General features: G+C 32.5%; 1 protein-coding gene across 4 annotated transcripts in view; it reads right to left on the bottom strand.

Annotated features, from left to right (window-relative positions):
- Positions 1 to 719: 719 nt before the first annotated feature.
- The window catches only part of LOC136990815 (spermatogenesis-associated serine-rich protein 2-like), a 54,024-nt gene continuing 36,976 nt past the window's right edge, over positions 720 to 17,767 (bottom strand). For 3 of the 4 annotated variants that reach the window (XM_067289246.1, XM_067289242.1, XM_067289245.1), the window contains exons 3-14: positions 11,228 to 11,336; positions 9,831 to 9,886; positions 9,537 to 9,759; positions 9,256 to 9,424; positions 5,035 to 5,162; positions 4,803 to 4,932; positions 4,653 to 4,711; positions 4,415 to 4,524; positions 4,219 to 4,299; positions 2,984 to 3,005; positions 2,721 to 2,914; positions 720 to 2,640 (exon numbers count right to left, since the gene is read on the bottom strand). In XM_067289246.1, coding sequence (XP_067145347.1) covers positions 2,185 to 2,640; positions 2,721 to 2,914; positions 2,984 to 3,005; positions 4,219 to 4,299; positions 4,415 to 4,524; positions 4,653 to 4,711; positions 4,803 to 4,932; positions 5,035 to 5,162; positions 9,256 to 9,424; positions 9,537 to 9,759; positions 9,831 to 9,886; positions 11,228 to 11,336 — 1,737 coding nt within the window. In that variant the 3' untranslated portion in view covers positions 720 to 2,184. The remainder of the gene's footprint in view (positions 2,641 to 2,720; positions 2,915 to 2,983; positions 3,006 to 4,218; positions 4,300 to 4,414; positions 4,525 to 4,652; positions 4,712 to 4,802; positions 4,933 to 5,034; positions 5,163 to 9,255; positions 9,425 to 9,536; positions 9,760 to 9,830; positions 9,887 to 11,227; positions 11,337 to 17,767) is intronic. The other variant, XM_067289244.1, reaches the window with a different exon arrangement.

Below are 17,767 nucleotides of genomic sequence, written 5' to 3'. Positions count from 1 at the left end.
TGGTAAAATACTCAGAAACTTTGCGTACATTCCAGTATGCATTGGTGTCGGCCATATGCTTTTACCGGAGAGTCTGGAAACCGACGAAGATAGCAGAAGCAAAGGGTGCTATATTGGCATTTGCAGATTTATTGTCAAAATAACTTTGGATTAATACAGACTAGTAAAAATGGCAGCCATATTGCTTCGTATTGCATCATCAGAGTTCACCGCACTCACAGCCTGACAAGCGTACCGTGCAGCTCGATCAATATCAGAACACATTTTGATATGTTGCAGTTCACCAATACACTGATGCATACTGGAATGTACCCATTGTTACATATTTGTGGATCATCTAGACAAAAATCTCCATTAAAATTAATAGATAAAAATATTACCAAATTCAAGCATCTCTTAACAAACATCACCATTACACCAGAACACTTTCACACTTCATCTGGCATCTTTATCGCCGTCGAGCATACCTTGACTCACTTAGAGTAGTGAAATTAAAGTAGAATTATACTATTTCTGTCTTTAGACATAAAACATTTTGTAATTGTAAAGCAAAGTTGTCTTCTGTTTAAATGAAGAAGCGACTGTCGTTTTGTCTCGAGAGTCTCGTCTTCCGGAAAACGGTCTCGGGCAAATACCGGATTAGAGTTTGACCGCGGTGCGGGGTCTCGACTCTTCGGACTACGAGTCGAGAACTCGGGACATCAAGAACCAAACCGAAATTTCACAATTAGTTTTGCTTTAATTAATAAGTGCATGAGCAAAGTGTAACACTTTCACAACAATTTTACAATTTCAGCTGTGTATTGAACCACATACTATTGCTTCTAGTTTTACACTGCAAAGAAACAGCAGATATTCATCTAAACACATTGTTACAGAGGATATAGAATGTTAATTTCAATCAGCAACCAAACAATGGTCCCATATATCCGAGGGGAAGCGAAGAAAAGGCTAAATATATAACAAGTACCGGCGAAAATATATTCACAATTGCAAAAGCACGTATGCCACAAATTCATCTAACAGTGTAAGCACATTTTAAAAATTGACAAAATAATAATAATTAAAAAAGCTAAGATTACAAATGCACAAACTGATTACATGACCATTTGCATGCCATTTGACCGTCATTATTGCTCTGTAGAGATAATGACTAACCGCACGTTCGAGTGGGCCACGCAATTTGCGCGAAAACCACACCCTGTTCTTACAAGGCACCAACAGACGACATCTGCAAGCACGCACATCAAATGGAATGCAGTCGGTACCAGCCGAATGCCTAATGATTGTATTATTGTTCAGTTTCGTGTAATTTCTCTGCTAACTGAACAGTTTAAGGCACTGGTCAGAGATAGCTTTTTTTCCTTTTTTTTCCATTTACTCGACTCGGAGGAAATTCGGAACGGAGAAGAAACTTTACAGGAATCGACGTTTGGCACTTTCGGGGAAATTACGGTCAGATGTGCCGAGCTCTCGGTCCGGTGGATTTCGAAAAAACGCCGCTCGTTATTTTCGCCATCGTCCCGTACCGCTCGGTATTCTCCTGTCAGCTACGTTTCTCGAAATGCCTTTGGATTTTTCTACGATCGGAAATGAGGAAAATGCACTCAATTCTATTTCCTCCAAACTGTAACATAAATATACGAACAAGCAGGAGTGGATTTTACATATAATTACACACACATGCACAAATTGTACACATTTAACCATAACAGCAGCATGAACAGTGGTGATAGCTACAAACTTTGAAGTTTAACAGGCACTTCCACCCAACTTGGTAATCGTTTCATTATATATTTTTGCATTCCTCGCACGGCGAATGATCTCTTAATTACAAGAACTGGCAGATAAACTGACGAGTCGGTTAACAAAACGGGAGGAAAAAATACTTATATATAAGAAATATCAATACGGCATCATTAGATACATTTAATGACACAAATTACAAAAGTTTTATCTACAACAGCCATTTAAATTTGGGCTGCTAAAAATTTCTATTTTAATCTGACAAAAATGAATAAAGTTGACTATCAGGCACAATTTTCAAACTCTCCTGTTTAAATTTTTTTGTTATTTTTTTTTATTTTATTTTTTTTATATAGACAATTGGCAGCACCCAACAAACCTGGTCATGATGTCACAGTTGGCTTTCATTTCTTTATATAAACTGTAATTTACAATTTGTCAATGGTCATCGAAACCATTTACTATGTTTGGAACGTGTTCTTTTAATTCAGATTTGTTGAAATGTCCTTCTCCGGATCCCGTATCTCTACCTGCATTTTCTTTAGGATTAGATTCTTGACCAGACTTGGAAGAGAAGCTGTTCCACTGGCGGTGGTGCCAGTCGACGCGTGGAGACCTGTGCGGATGACTGGACACGCCACGGGAGTGGTCGAAGTTACCCTCTGCCCTGTCGTTGTTGGGAGGTCTATCACGCACGTTCACGTTGTACTGGGAACCTTGATTGTGATAGTTTCCATCTCTCCAGCCACCTCTTCCCCTGCCTCCCCTTCCTCGGTGAGGATATCTGGGGTTAAAATTATTCTGGGGATTGCGGTAAGCGGGAGACCATCGTCCTCTGTTGGAAAATATTCTCGGTCGACTCTCCTGGCGCATGTGATTCTGAGGATATCGATCCTAAAATACGATTGATTTTAATTATTTTAATCTAAATGTTATTAAATTTGTAAGCGAGTAACATGTTAATAATTACAAACCTGAGTGGGTGACTGACTGGCTACACTACTATTTGCTTCATTCCTTTCTATTGGTTCTTCAGATTTTTCTGAACTAGATACTGAAACAGAAAGGTCCGTGACCGGAGGTGGTTCTACAGGTTCGGGATTTGTCGAACTAGCTACCGACGACACGGAATAGCGTCTCTGACTGTAGTAATTTTTGACTTGATTTACTACAGATAAAAGAACAATTACAATGAGAACTATAAATTTTAAAATCATCTGAAATAGTAAAAACTTACCTTCACCAAAGTTTCTGATTTCCTATAAAACAAAATTTCAGAAATTAAATTCTTTTCTTCATTAACACAAAGCCAATTCATAGATATTGGAACAAGAACAGCAAAGAGCAAACAAAAATTTTCAAGATTTTGCATATTATTTTGACCCAGAAATGCAACAAGCCAACTTAATACAAGTCTTTCTCACTAACAATGTGCAGAAATTTAAGCCAAATTCAAATTTGCAAGGCAACCTAATTCACTAGTGTCTCATAGTCCGAATTTAATTCATTCTGTGAAGCCATTCAATGTCCGAATCAATTTTCTCCATTAGAAATAATGTAAAGTGAATTAACTCATCCCCAGATCCTGAACTATATCCATTTCAATGAACTTAAACAGCAAACACACAAAATTAAACCTAAATAATAAAACATGAAGACAACAAATAAATGTTGTATAATAAAATGAAAAAATTCTTGGCTGCCAGATCCTCACACAAATGTGATATTTGTGGGCTTTGCAATAGGCCTTTTTCAACTCAATTTCAACTACTATCTTTCTCTCAGGTTTTGTTTCTTCCACATCCTTCTCAGGTGTCATAGTTAATAGGCAGGAGTTATATATAACCAAACACACAAGAAAAACAAGAAATGCTTTCACAGTGAGAACAATTTTCACTGCACATGTGGTTTCAAACAGAAGCATCATTCAAACTCCAGATCAAATTTATCTAGAATCTACCCTACCACTCATACTTTGGAATATTCAAAGTATGAAGAACCACTGTTATAATTTAACAAGACTCACTTTTTTATTAAGAAACAAAACATAAAAATATACAATGTAGACAGAATACAACATCTTGCAAAGAAGTGTAATCCTTGTCATATCCAAATTGAAATTTGGAAACTACATCTTTTTATTTCAAAAAGAACATTTGAGTTTGCATAAAATACTAATTTTTCCAATTTTTAGATACCTAAAACTATATCATAAAGGTGTTGAAATATTAAATTACCACGACAAAATTGTATAAGCTTTATTATGTTCATGATGACAATTGACAATTACTAAACACACTAATTCGGTGTATTCTCCATTTGTCATAAAAAAAAAGTAGTATTAGATCTATGGAGAATTGATGTTTAAAACGCATAATGGAAATGTGACATTGCTTTCAATTTTTGTTTCAGTTATCTATGAATTAGCCTTAAATAAGTTTTAAATAACTGCTAAATGCTAGTGAAAATTACCTCGGTCATCTTGTCTCGATCCCAAATGAAGCGCAGTGTTCTTCCCAGTTCGTCGTCGTACTTCCTTTCGACTACAAAATGCTACAAAATAAATTATGTTTTGATAAATAACTTTGCACCTTCATAAATTCTTCAATAAGACTTAATTAATTATGTGTATATTGACAATTTGTAAATTAACTGCATAAAATTCCACCTTTATTTCTATCCTAAGCTCGTTAAGGTCGTTTTCCGAAAGAGTGCTGGCACGCTCGGCCCTCTTCTTCAATTCTACGGCAAGTTCCTGTCGCTGTGTTAGTAACTGTCCTATAAAAGAAAGTCATTTAAATGGTTAAGCAATACAATGAGCATTTAATTTTTATTTCTTTTAGCTCTTAATGGAAATTTGAGGTTTTTTTCTGGTCAGAGAATTTTAAAAATTTCACTTTACGTACTTGCGTCTCTCTTCACCTTTTCCATTTCTTGAGCTATTTGTGTCTGTCTTTCCTCTAGTCTGTTTAAAAATAAAATGGTTAAATAAAATATTAAAATTAAAATAGTAACAATTTTGAAAATAAAAATGTAATTATAAAGACAAATCTTACAATTTCTGAACTTCTTGGAAAGCACTTTTTATCCTTTTATCGGAATTTTCTAATTCTTCTTCTAAAAGATTATGTATTCGTTGTAGTGCAGCCGTCTGTCGAGAAAGATCTTTTAAGCATTTCTCTAATCCTGAAAAAGTTTTGAATTTCAATTAAGACATAACATTTGGAAAAATTCAATTTGCTAATAAAATCAAATCTGAGAGATTATTAATCAATAGGAGAAGATTACCCTTCCTTCCTTGCGATCTGGAAGAGGTCGAAGAGGAAGATGATGTTGGTAAATTATTATCTTCTGGTGTAACAGACGGTATCCTAGGCTGCACACTAGTTTGAGTCTGAGAATTATCTGGTTGTTTGCTGCAATAAAAAGTTTCTCTATGAAATACATCATCAAAGTATTTAATATGTAAAAAAATAAGAGAGAAGATAGTTGAATAAAAAGCAATTTATTAATTTAATTAAATTTTCTGTTAGTGGTTTTATTGTGAATTTTAAAGAATTAAAAGCTATTTATTAACCTAAACAATGCATAATATAAGCAACAGATGAACATACAATGAGATTTCACACATACAACTCTTGTAATCACCAAAGTCTCTGTTTTCAGTTATTTATTTAGCATATGGCTTTAAGTAATACATATCTAGTTAGTATACAGGACAAAGCAAAACAAGCACCAATCACAAATTTAAATCAAAAACATAGTTTAAAGCACTTTCAGTCACAACCAGGAAATCACTCGGTTCTCCCGGATAGGATCTCATTGGACAATCTTCCAAATAATGTCGTAGAGTCTGTCTTTATGTACCACAATCACACTGTGGGGATGCAACCTTTCCCATTTAAAAAGTTTGCCTCTGCATATCCCATGTCTTATCCAAATCCTATTCAACACACTCCAAGAATTTCTAAGTAATTCAAAGCCAGGTGGTTGCTTTGTAATACAAGGAAGTTTTTGACTTTCCATTGGAGAGACATCAGTCCATAGCTTCTTCCCGGATTCAATAAGGTTGAAATTGCTGAAATTCGGGGACTTAGCTTTTAAGAGACGGGGATGTCTCAATCTAAGTCTATTTATGTTGAGGTCATCTATATCCTGGTGAATCTGAATCAGAAGTTGTGGATTGCTCAGTATTTTCCTATATACCTTCAACAGAGCATAATCCCTTTGGAGTACAGACTCAAAATAGGTAACCAATCAATAGGAGTAGATTTAATAGTACCGATTATGATGTGCAGGGTATGGTTTAATCGGGCATCTAGTTTTTTAATGTGAGCACTGTTCATCCAAACCAGTGCACAGTATTCTGCTGCAGAAAAAATCAAGCCAAGAGCAGAAATCTGTAAGATAGACGCTGAAGAGCCCCATGCAGTTCTGCGTAACTTTTGGATGTTGCTGTTTCTGATATTGACTTTGGCAACAGGACTCATCAGATGTGTTTTAAACAACAGAGTCCTGTCCAAAGAGAGACAAAGATATTTCTGGTTCTTATTGTGTTTCAGTAGATTGTTTTCAAAATAAATCTTTAATTCTTCATTTGCCAGTTTGTTATTAAGATGAATGTACGTAGCTTCAGTTTTTGTCGTACTCAGCCGAAGTCTCCGCCGATGAAAATATTGTCCTAAGGTAGATAAATCTTGTGTCAGGGTCTTCTCAGTTATCGTAAGATCTTTATGTCACATGGCAATTATCCAATCATCAGCATATCCAAATTTTCTTGCATTGTCTGTTTTCGGTCCTTATATTCTTTCCTTTTTTATCATAAGAAAAAATAGCATTCCATGATTTGAATTATTACTTCTATGTTGAAAAACTAGTAGACAACTTACCCCTTTTTTGCTCACAATCAGCAGTAGACTACAAACTGCTTTTTAATATTAATAGTAGTTGCAGATTGTGAGTGAATTTAGTTTGTGACTAAAACAGTGTTATTGGCTGTTAGAAATGCCGTTCAGCAGTATACAATTTGAAAGATACAACGTGACAATTTAATTCCCAGAATGCATCTTTAAAAAAAATGTGTGTGAAACTGTACATCAGTGACTTCTAGCACCTTCAAAATACTCCCCTTATGCACCTATACACTTAAATGGGAGTTCCCATTTATAGAAGCAGGCCTGGAACTCATTTTTTGGAATAATGTTGTGCATCTGTCTCACATTCTGTTTGATATCAGTTATATTAGAAAATCTTTGTCCCTTTGGCACAGCTTTTAATTTTGGAAACAGCCAGGAATCATATATAACTAAATCAAGTGAATAGGCAGGATGATCTAATTAGATAATCACTTTTTTGGCCAGGAAGTCTCTCACTGTAAACATACTGTAACTCAGTGCTTTGTCAATGTTACCAAGTGCACGTGCACATCTATTGCTTTCCCAATGGCTAACTAATGACTGGCTCTATCAGCTTGCAATTTATGAACATATTAGTTCAAACACGTTCAAAGGTAAATACGCACAATTTAAATACAATTATATCATGTGTGATACTACGTATCCATTCCAGGAATTAAATTTTTATACCTCATAAAACCTCTTATTACCAAAGAAAATGTACTGCCGAATGGACATTTTCCGATAGAAATTGAGGAACACGGTCAACTGAACGACAGGTAACTAGGCAATAGTTAAAACTGGGCAACGAAATAGAAGAACAATAGACTAAATACGATTTTTTTTTGTTTTCTTTATAAAATAAATACTTTATAAAAAAATCACTGATCTACTACTACCCAGTAAATTTAATTATTATTTTTTTAAAAACAAGTTAAACATTTCATAATTTTTAAGATTTTAAAATGATTTTTTTTAATTAACAAACATGTTTATACATGTTACATACATTAAAACAAAAAAAAAGACATGAAAGTCAAAATAAACTGTTTTATTTTAAATTGATTAATTCATATTATAATTGTATGCAATACCACAAATATTCTATTAAGTTTTCCATGTTGTAATTTACAACTTTTCTCAAAATCTTTCAGCCAAATATATATGTAAAATTGCTTCTAAATAACAAAGTTAAATTTTTGTACAACAAATTTTTTAATTTGTAAGGACCATCAATCATTAAAAGTAGATTACTCCCTCTGGGTTCAATTTGTAAACTATTTGTAAAACTGCAGCCCAGGTATGAAAAAATGGTGGTTGTTAGCTTTAAAAACCATCATGTAATCTGCCTCCATGTGACTACTGGTTATAAAGAGGGAAAAGAAAGATTAGGTCAAAATGCAGTCATTGACAAATGCAGTTTACAATTAACAAATGTCAAAAATGTTAGAAAGGTGATAATTTTGACAACTGCTGGACTAATTTATGAGGTTACAGTAGAGACTCGTTAATCAGAACCCCGGTAATCTGAACGATTTTCAGTCGGACTGTGTCGTGCTGAATTGAATGTTTTTGATACTAAATTTACTTCTAAAGTATAATTTTCATGTTTTTATATTCTTCAATATATTTATTTTGTTTGTACAAAATGCAGAAATAATTTTTAACAATACGATAGCCTCGACTATTATCATAAAAATTTTCGTTATGCTTAAAATCGACGAAAATTCAACACGAAGCGACACGCAACGGAGAAAAATTCAACACGAAGCAACACGCAACGGAGAAAAATTTGAACATCGGACAGGTTAATATATTTATTCGTACATAATCGGTAATCGGAACAAATCACTAATCTGAACAACCCCAGTCCCCAATTGATTCCGATTTTCGGTTCTCTACTGTAGTGAGATTTTATTTTTAATAAATCATCCAGTTGGAATTTGAAGAACTGATAATATAGTGTTTAAACATTACTAAAAAAATTAACCTGTTGTGAGAATTTGATAAAGGCATATTACTAAGAAAGAATATTTTTTAATTATTCTGTGCAACAAAAAATTACAATTTTTTTTTTACAAAAATGTAGTTAACTAGGTTGTAAGTATTTTAACACATAATGTAAACTTACTTAAAATTAAAACTATGTTTATATTACACTATTACTGTGTATTATGTTTATATTAATTTAAATTACATAAAATAACAAAAAAATTACATTAAAATAATACTTTATTTACCAAAGAGTGTAATTTCTGTAAAATAAAATTTCCCTATAGCAAATTTTTTGGGGGGATTTAGCGACTTTGTTATATAGAACTTTGACTGTAAATAAAAAATATCCGCCAAATTGTTTGCTTGCCGAGCGTGCAAAAATTTTTAGGTTTCTGTCACCCAGTTGTTGTGCAGCAGAAACTGATGTCGTCTCGCTATTTTTTCTGCCTCGCCACATATACGTCATTCCTAACAGTTTCAACTCAATAAAAATTCAACCAAAATTGTTTGATGTAACAGCATTGAATCATTTTTCTCATTCAACTCTCCCTTATGAAATTTATTTTACTCTTAGTTATTTTGTTATCTAAGATATTACAAATAAAGTAAATATAATTACTTTGCTTGAGTTAACTGACTCGTTTCCTCCACTTCTCTTTTCTCTTCTTCATTTTTCTGTTGGCATTCTGTAACATTGGTCTCTCGAATTTCGTTCTCTTCAATTTTTGGATTGGAAATTTCCGTATTTTCTGGACAGTCATCCACTCTAGACTCAAATTCTTTTGTCTCTGCAAATATAGACAAGTATTAAGTAATTACAAAGTCCGTCCTCTTGCAACTCACCATTTGTCGGTGACAATTCTCCATTATTAAAATATAATATAAAATAATGCCGGTTACTCAAATTCCGTATAGATATTCGACGTTTAGTTTTCGGAATCGTACTTTGGTCATCGATATGGTTTTCCTCCGGCTGCCGTTCCGACGATGCAGTGACCTCGACCTGCGGATCCGTCGAGATGTTCTCCTTGCCAGCCGGCACTTCGTTGGACTGCAGGTTCTCACGAGAGACTGCTTCCTTCTTATTCTTTTTTTTATTTTTCTTCTTATTTTTGCTATTAGTCTGAAATTGTAATCACATTATTATTTACAGCTAATTAGCAAAATAAATATACAAGTAGCAATCGTAATTACCTTTGACTTACTGTTACTAGTAACACTCCATTCATTCAATGCCTGCGCAGCTCCATCTAATAAAGTAAATCAAAAATTGATTGTTAAATAAAACATGAAACTAGTCTAGTCTCTCAATTTGATATCATTTGAAATATCTATAAAATGCAAAATACAGACATGCATTACAGTGCGTTGGTACAAATTCAAATGGAAATTATAACTCTCTCCATTAATTTAAAGTAATTCAAGTAAGTATTTTTAGTACTACAATTTCACAAGGATAAATCCTTCAGGCTTAGGCCATTGCAGATTGTGTTGATCACTCTATTCTTATTAATTAAGAGAATTTTATTTGATAAAAGCCACGTTTCCTTACACAGCAGAGTTTATGGATTGCAATAAAAAGGTCACCCAACAGGATGCCAAAATTCTATTTTTTTCATCCAATTACTGTTTAGAAAATAGAAGAATGTAATTCTATTATGCCTAAGTAACTCAAATCATTGTACAGTTAAGCTAGGGCTATCGCTTTAAATATATATATATATATATATATATATATATATTTAAAGCGATGTATGTATGTACATACATACACATACATCATTTTTATCCTCGAAATTTACTTCATATTGACCGAAAGACACAGTTATAGCCTACCACTGTTATAATTATCGAGTTGAGTGTTTATCTTCAACAAAACTGACTAACCATACATCAAAAACAACTTTGAAAATTCATCCTTTATCAGACAGATTATAAATATTTAACAACAGTAAATGATAAAATAAATTACACACAGAGAAAAATTACTGAAAACTTATTGACATTTAAGATAGAAGTTTGAGTAAGTGTGCATGTAACAATATCAAAGTGTGGATTGACGCATAAAAAAGGAATAGAAAAACAAACTAATTAAACGCAATGCGTTTTGGGAAAAAAATAAAAACAACAGACAAATGTACATAGTACGAAAAAGATTTTTCACTTTTTCTAAAATGTTTTTGGTAATTATAAGCTATATTTCTTAGAAGTAAACACAAAATATCTCAACTTCAATTTAAATGCTAGAACATAATGGTTACTTTTTATGTTTCTTTAAAAAAGGAAAGCAAATCATTAAATTTTAACCAAACTGCTTGACATGTTACAACTCTCTTTTACCAAATCAGAAAAAAAAATACTATTTTGTAACAATGGTAATCCCTTCCTCTTAATTTTTATGTCAGATATTTTTTGGTTAGTTATATCTTTTCTGATCACTTGGTAAAACAAAAATGCCCTCTCAGAAGATTCTGGGGCAATGTTAAGTAGTGGTGAAATTTTACAATGAAAGTTCAGTACAGATAAAAAAAATCAGTAACGTTGCTAATTACGTACATCAAACACCACTTATAATTAGAACCATTACTTACCCTCCGTAAAGGCACTAATAGCTAAATTTTCATCAAATTCATAATACTGAAGAACTAATATGACGTCGTGCTTGGTTTTAGATGGGAAAACTTCACGAACTTTGGCAACCTGAAAAAGAACCAAAGTTTATTAATGAAAAACAAAAATTCACTGAAATTTTTAATCAAAAAATAACCACCATTTCTATTTTATCAGAGTTCCACTCATAGAAAATTTATTTTTGTACCCAAATACTTTTGAATCAGTTACTGTCTTTAGGGATTAATGTGTAATCTTCGAGAGATTTCATCCTCGTACAAAGCGGTTTTGCAGATATTAAGAGTGCATAAATCAAACACTTATTCTGACTTGCCTTCTATCAATCTATTTTAAGCAAATGTAAAATAGAGAATGCAAAAAAATAAAATTGCCAGTGTAAGTTTGAATGAGATGCATTCGATTAAACATTCTTAACATAAAAACTGCTTTCTGTAAGTATGAAATCTTGTGAATTTGACACTTATTCTAAGCCCCACTGCATAAACATTACAAGTTATAAGCTATTAGTCAAAAGACTAATACTTGTAATACTTGTAGCAAGTACTTGCAGCTCATTACTGATTATAAGTAACTTTATGCATCCAAAATTGCTCACAACTAGTAGTTTGTAACAATAGTTTTCATTTGACACACTTTGTTTTTAATTTGCTACCTTGTAGAGCAGGGTACCTGCAGCCCGCATGTGGCCCAAGGCAAGTTCCAATGCAGCCCAATAAACGTGTAAACAAAACAGACAATTGCTTTTTATTTATTTATTTATTTCAACAGCTTAAACTTGGAAAATAAGTTTCACAAAGTTTATACATAATTTATTTTTGAGTGGAAAGGAAATATTTTCAAATACAATATTTGGAAAAGTGTGAATGAGGAAGGAATACTAAATAAAGCTGGAGTTGTGACTCAGAGGATTATAGACTCAAATTTGGGGAAAGGAGAGAAAAGCCAAAAGATAAAAAGTAGTGAGAAAGGTTAAATAGACACCTGTGGACATTTTAAGACTGTTTTACATAATTTGGCAGAGGCGGAGCCTCTAAAGAAAGGTCGTCTCTGCTGTGGAAAATAGTTTGTTCTTGGTGATTGGACATGGCGAGTAAAGAAGATATTTTTATTATCTGTTTACGTGTTTTTACGTTTAATAGGTTAAATAGACCTTCTCTTATGCAAATATTTTCCCTTAATTTTCCAACCTACCTCACTTCTTTATCTTTTGTCCTTTCTCTCCTTTCCCCGCATTTGGGTCTATAATCCTTTGAGTCCCAACTCCAGCTTTATTTAGTATTCCTTCCAGTGTTGCAAGATTTGGCTACTTTGCACCAAATTTGGCTACCCTTTTTTTAGTTTGGCATAAAAAATATCATTTGGCACATTGACTACTTTTTGAGCTATGTATTATTTATAAATATATTAGTTGAATAAAAACAAACTTTAAAATAGTGTTTCGTCGTTTTTTTATTAATTAGAGACCCAAATAAAACAAATATTTGTGTTTTTCAAATAAATTTTTGTTTGTCTCCTTTATAATAAATGAATTTATCTATTTCTAAGTAAAAATTGAAAGTGTCTGTAGAAGTAATTTTTTTAAATATCCTTTTTCGTGATAAAGTTTGAATACTTATTACTATAATCTAGACATGTTAATCCTTAAATATACTTGTATATTTAAAGATTAACATGCCTAGATATCCTTATATGTACTTGTGGCCCAAAACTCCATGACTTCTTCCAATGTGGCCCAGAGAAACAAAAAGGTTGGAAACCCTTGTTGTAGAGTATGTAACAACAACAAGAGTTTTATGCAATGGAGCCTAGGAAAAAACAATCTAAGATGCTAGAACAACACGTGCAAGAAACAGAAAATATTAGCATTTTAATTCAATACATGATTCTATAATAAAGAAAAAATTATATTTAGAAATAATCTAAAACGCTGATTTTTATTCTAACATGTTTGCAAGAGAAGGTCACACAATGCAAAAGTGAATCGATTGGCATTGAGCATGTTATAATGCTCGACTCTGTCACTTTTGTCCAAATGCCCTCTATAAATTGCATATTTTGCTGTACATATTTTGCTCAACAAATCTTAATCACCAAAGAAAGTTCAATATCAACAAATAACAACAGGACTTCTATTATTTCAGAGTGAATGTTTTACAACAGACCAACCTTCATTTCATTAAATGAAAAAGGAGTAATAAAAACTAAAAAAATTAACAAAATTCTTTCAATCAATTTCTCTTATTCGACAGAGACAATTAACAGAGAGAAAAACATACATAATGGTCTGTTTCAAGGAAAACGTATCCTGTTTGGTACTTCAGAAGAGACACTCAAGAACAGATTTGAAAGACAAGTTTGTAGCAGAAAAAACTTGAAAAATATTTACAACATAAAACATAATTATCAAGAAACTACAAATACAGTAAAACTTCTCTAACTCAAACATCTGTCACTCAAAGTTATTTTCTGTTCCTTGGAGCTTTGAGTTAGAGAATTGAGAGTTTGAGTTTCACCGTATCTCATGCAAGGCAGATCGGAAAGAGGGAAAAATTGGATGATGATAAACTGTGGTGTCAAATTGAGGCTACTCTAGATCCTTACTACAGCTCCCATATAAGTTATATGTATATAACTTACAGTGACCCGATGTAACGCGCATGTCGGGCAAGAAACAACACCCGCATTATAAGGTGAACCGCATTACATGGAGTGGCACGGTGGTGACACGATAAATTTACTCAGAACAATTTGAACTATATACTGAAACCTCCCATCAACTACATACGTATTATGTACTTTAATAAAAAACCGAATTTATTTATTAAGTGTTTTATTAAAATTCACATAACATAGTTATACATGTTAATAAGTACATTCTGTATAATTGTTACTGTACATACTGTAGCTTGTCTTTTCTTTTACTCATCATGCATACAATAATTAAACACTATTCAAAATACATACAGGAACTCAATACATACACAATTATTCAATACGCAGTAACAATAAAATGTGCTACTCACTAACGCCGCACGGACCTGTATATACATGTTTGAGCTTATCGTGTCGCAAACATCGCCTGTGCTATAACCGAGTGCGTGGTATAACAAGCAGCACTATAACGAAGGTCCGCCGTATATGGGAGCTTTAGTAAGGACCTAGAATAGCCTCAATTTGGAAGTTGAAATACAGTTTCAATACAGAATGTGATTCTCATATTTGATATACTGCTCCTGTTGCAACAAGGTTTGGCCAGCCTTAATATAGATGATGATGTCAACGTTAACAGATTTCCTAAAACAAAGCCAAACATGTAGCGCACACAAACACACAGTATTCCAATAACCACATATTTGAAAAATTTTAGGATTTGTCTCATATAGGATCATAATTATTCTATAACATACCCATGCAATAAATAGTGTATCTTCCATTTAATAACATTTGCCAAAGTATTTTAAAATAATTCATTCTTAACCAATTATTTTTTTTGTGCTTTCAAAGACGGGATAGGGATAGATCTGAAGAAAACAAATATTTTTTTATTATTAACATACAAATTTCTTGTACACTATCAGCAATACGTTATAAATATTATTATTTTGTACTTTTGGAAGCTTCTACAAATTACAGAATTATAGAATAATTACCTGAATGTATTAACGTGAATCACAGGTACGATTTTTCCTTGATATATACAATTTGATATGTAAAACTTGTTCTGTTTGATCTTTCGTCGAGAAATCAAATTCTTGAGTGAATATGCAAACATAATTTAATATATACTGTATTTGTGTGTGTATTTTTCACACTTTTTTGCCATTTTTCCCTAATCGAAAATCAAGATGTGAAAATGTGCTAATTATTTTTAATGGTAAACTATATCAGTATTTATTCATTGAAGTTGTTTTTATAATATAGTTTTAATATTTTAAAAACTGCATCCATATTCCAAATATTTTGAATTTTCACATAAAACAGTATGGAACCATTTTTAATAGGTTTGTAACGATTTTTCCTCTTCATATATCTGATGACCCATCCTCTACTAACCTTAAACTCAAGGGAAGAAATATTGTGAGCCCATGATTGCAGCATATATGTTACAGCACAGCCATCATTGCACATTTCTTCAACATACCACAACAGTTCTTCCTCAAGTTGGGGATATTTTCCATCTCGAGACCACAAAATGCCCTCACATTGGACTTTGCATTGCCTAGAGCTTTTTGTTTACGTCAGTAGCAAACAAGTGCCTCAATAACACCGAATTTTCACTCGATCTCTCGGTTTCTGCTCTGTTCCCCAAAGCAGATTTCTTTAATTTTATACTGTGCAGTAAAACTTATTTTTTCTTGCCATTTCAAAAGTTGCAGTTTACTCTACTTGTTATGTCATCTATAAATGGTAAAACCCACAAAAGCCAAAACTGCACAGAACTCTAAGCTTTCCAACTTATCTTAAATGAACTGGAACAAGATTCATTGTTTCAAACCATGAATGCACCTTTATCAATTTTCAATCTAGTAATGATACTTGATACATTCATTAAAATGACCTTAAAAGAAAATGAGCATGGTAAATTAATATACAGTGCATCTTCTACATATATATTCTCAACTGGAAAAAAAGCAAAGCACAAGATGCCAGTTTCAATCGTTTAAATTCAATACTCTCAAGCTCATAGATCTTCTCAATATAGATGAACACATTTATAAATTCAACTCAAAGTGAATGCAATTAAGAGCAAGATTAATAATTACAAGGCAATATAAATGCATATTTAAATTTTAAACCATTTTATTAAAAACGTGTCAGCTACAATGGAAATCAAGTGCATTACTTTAATCAAATCCATCCAATGAACAAAGTGATAATAAATACAAATATGTAGCACTAACCTTGTATAGATTTGCAGTTAATATTTAAAATGTAACACATGAATATGAAATGTAACATGTTAATATTTAAAATGTAACAACAGAACATTTAAAATCGAAATCGGATTGCACCAGAAAAATTTTTATAGAACACCTGAAGACGATCCTAGAGTTGGTCGAAAACGTTAGTGTTACGTTTTAAATATTAACTGCAAAGCTATACAAAGTTAGTGCAACATATTTGCATTATTTACCTAATGACAAATTAAAGTAACATTAGTTATCGGAGTTGAGACCAGTTTGAACCATCATAGTTTTGGCATGGAATTTAGGTTGCAATGTCATCTCAGGCATTCAGAGAGCAAATAAGTTGTAGTTGTGAACGTTGAGAAAGTTTCAGCTTTGATCATCGCTCAAAATTACACCACAGATTTCATGGGCATTTTTGTGAGCTGCTATGCAGTTTCTCCATGGCAAAAATGCAGTGCATATAAAACCATCATCATATTTGTGTGAATGAGCCTTTAGTGTGTCCAAAGTATTATGGATACACCAAGTACAACTACTGAAATGCAGAGGTTAGTGGGATAAAAATGGCCAATGTTTAATTTGGTTTTAAAATACAAACGTACATGCAATGGATACAGTAATTCAGTAAGACAGCATTTTCTAAGTTTCTTGGAAAAGTGGAACTCTTAAACAAAGAAAATTTTTTGCGGAGCCCTCACAACTTGTTGGCATCTTTTGATATAAACTTGTATAATCAACAGACAATGAACAAGGCCACCAGACTAATGTTTTATATTTTATTACTATTTCATCATTAAAATATATATAATTGTTTATAACTATTAATAAATTTATAATTATATATATATTTTCTTTTTATCATTCAACAAAATATCAGTTGTACAATGATGCATAAGGGCAAATGGTGTACTGTGTTGAGGTGCATTACCAACTCAAATAGCTGCTTGCTTAATAATACTTATAAAATAAAACATACAATTCATTAACTTCAAAAATGTCTTAATAGATTCGCAAAGTCCTAGAATTTCAGTTGCAGAGCTATCTGTGAAAAACATTGCTGTAAGAAACTATGCAATTTAAATTTAGTTGCAAAAAGAATTTTCTTAGTTCATTTTATCAAATTCAGAAGTATTTTCAAATGTGTTTTGTATGTATTTATAAAATTTTTACAATATACAGTGCACCTTCGTTATAGCGCTGCTCACTATATCACACACACTGTTATAGCGCGGGCGATGTTCACGACGCAATAAGCTCAAACACGTTTATACGGGTCCGTGTGGCGTTAGCGAGTAGTGCATTTTATTGTTACTGCGTATTGAGTAATTGTGTATGTATGGAGTTCCTGCATGTATTTTGAATAGTGTTTAATCATTGTATGCACGATGAGTAAAAGAAAAGCTTACAGTGTGAAAGAAAAGCTAACATTATTTCTGAGTAAAGATGTGAACCGCGTTACATCGCTCCGCTCGCTATAATGCGGGTGTTGTTTCCCACCCAACACGTGCGTTATATCAGGGGTCCGCTGTACTTTTTAGAATTAATCTGAATAACTAGCAGATCCATTTTACATTATCATAAATATCATTT

This window comes from Centruroides vittatus, unplaced genomic scaffold (genome assembly GCF_030686945.1).
Source record: "Centruroides vittatus isolate TY-2023 unplaced genomic scaffold, ASM3068694v2 contig_1342, whole genome shotgun sequence".
NCBI classification, from domain to species: Eukaryota; Metazoa; Arthropoda; class Arachnida; order Scorpiones; family Buthidae; genus Centruroides; species Centruroides vittatus.
This window is presented reverse-complemented; position numbering and strand designations above follow the sequence as displayed.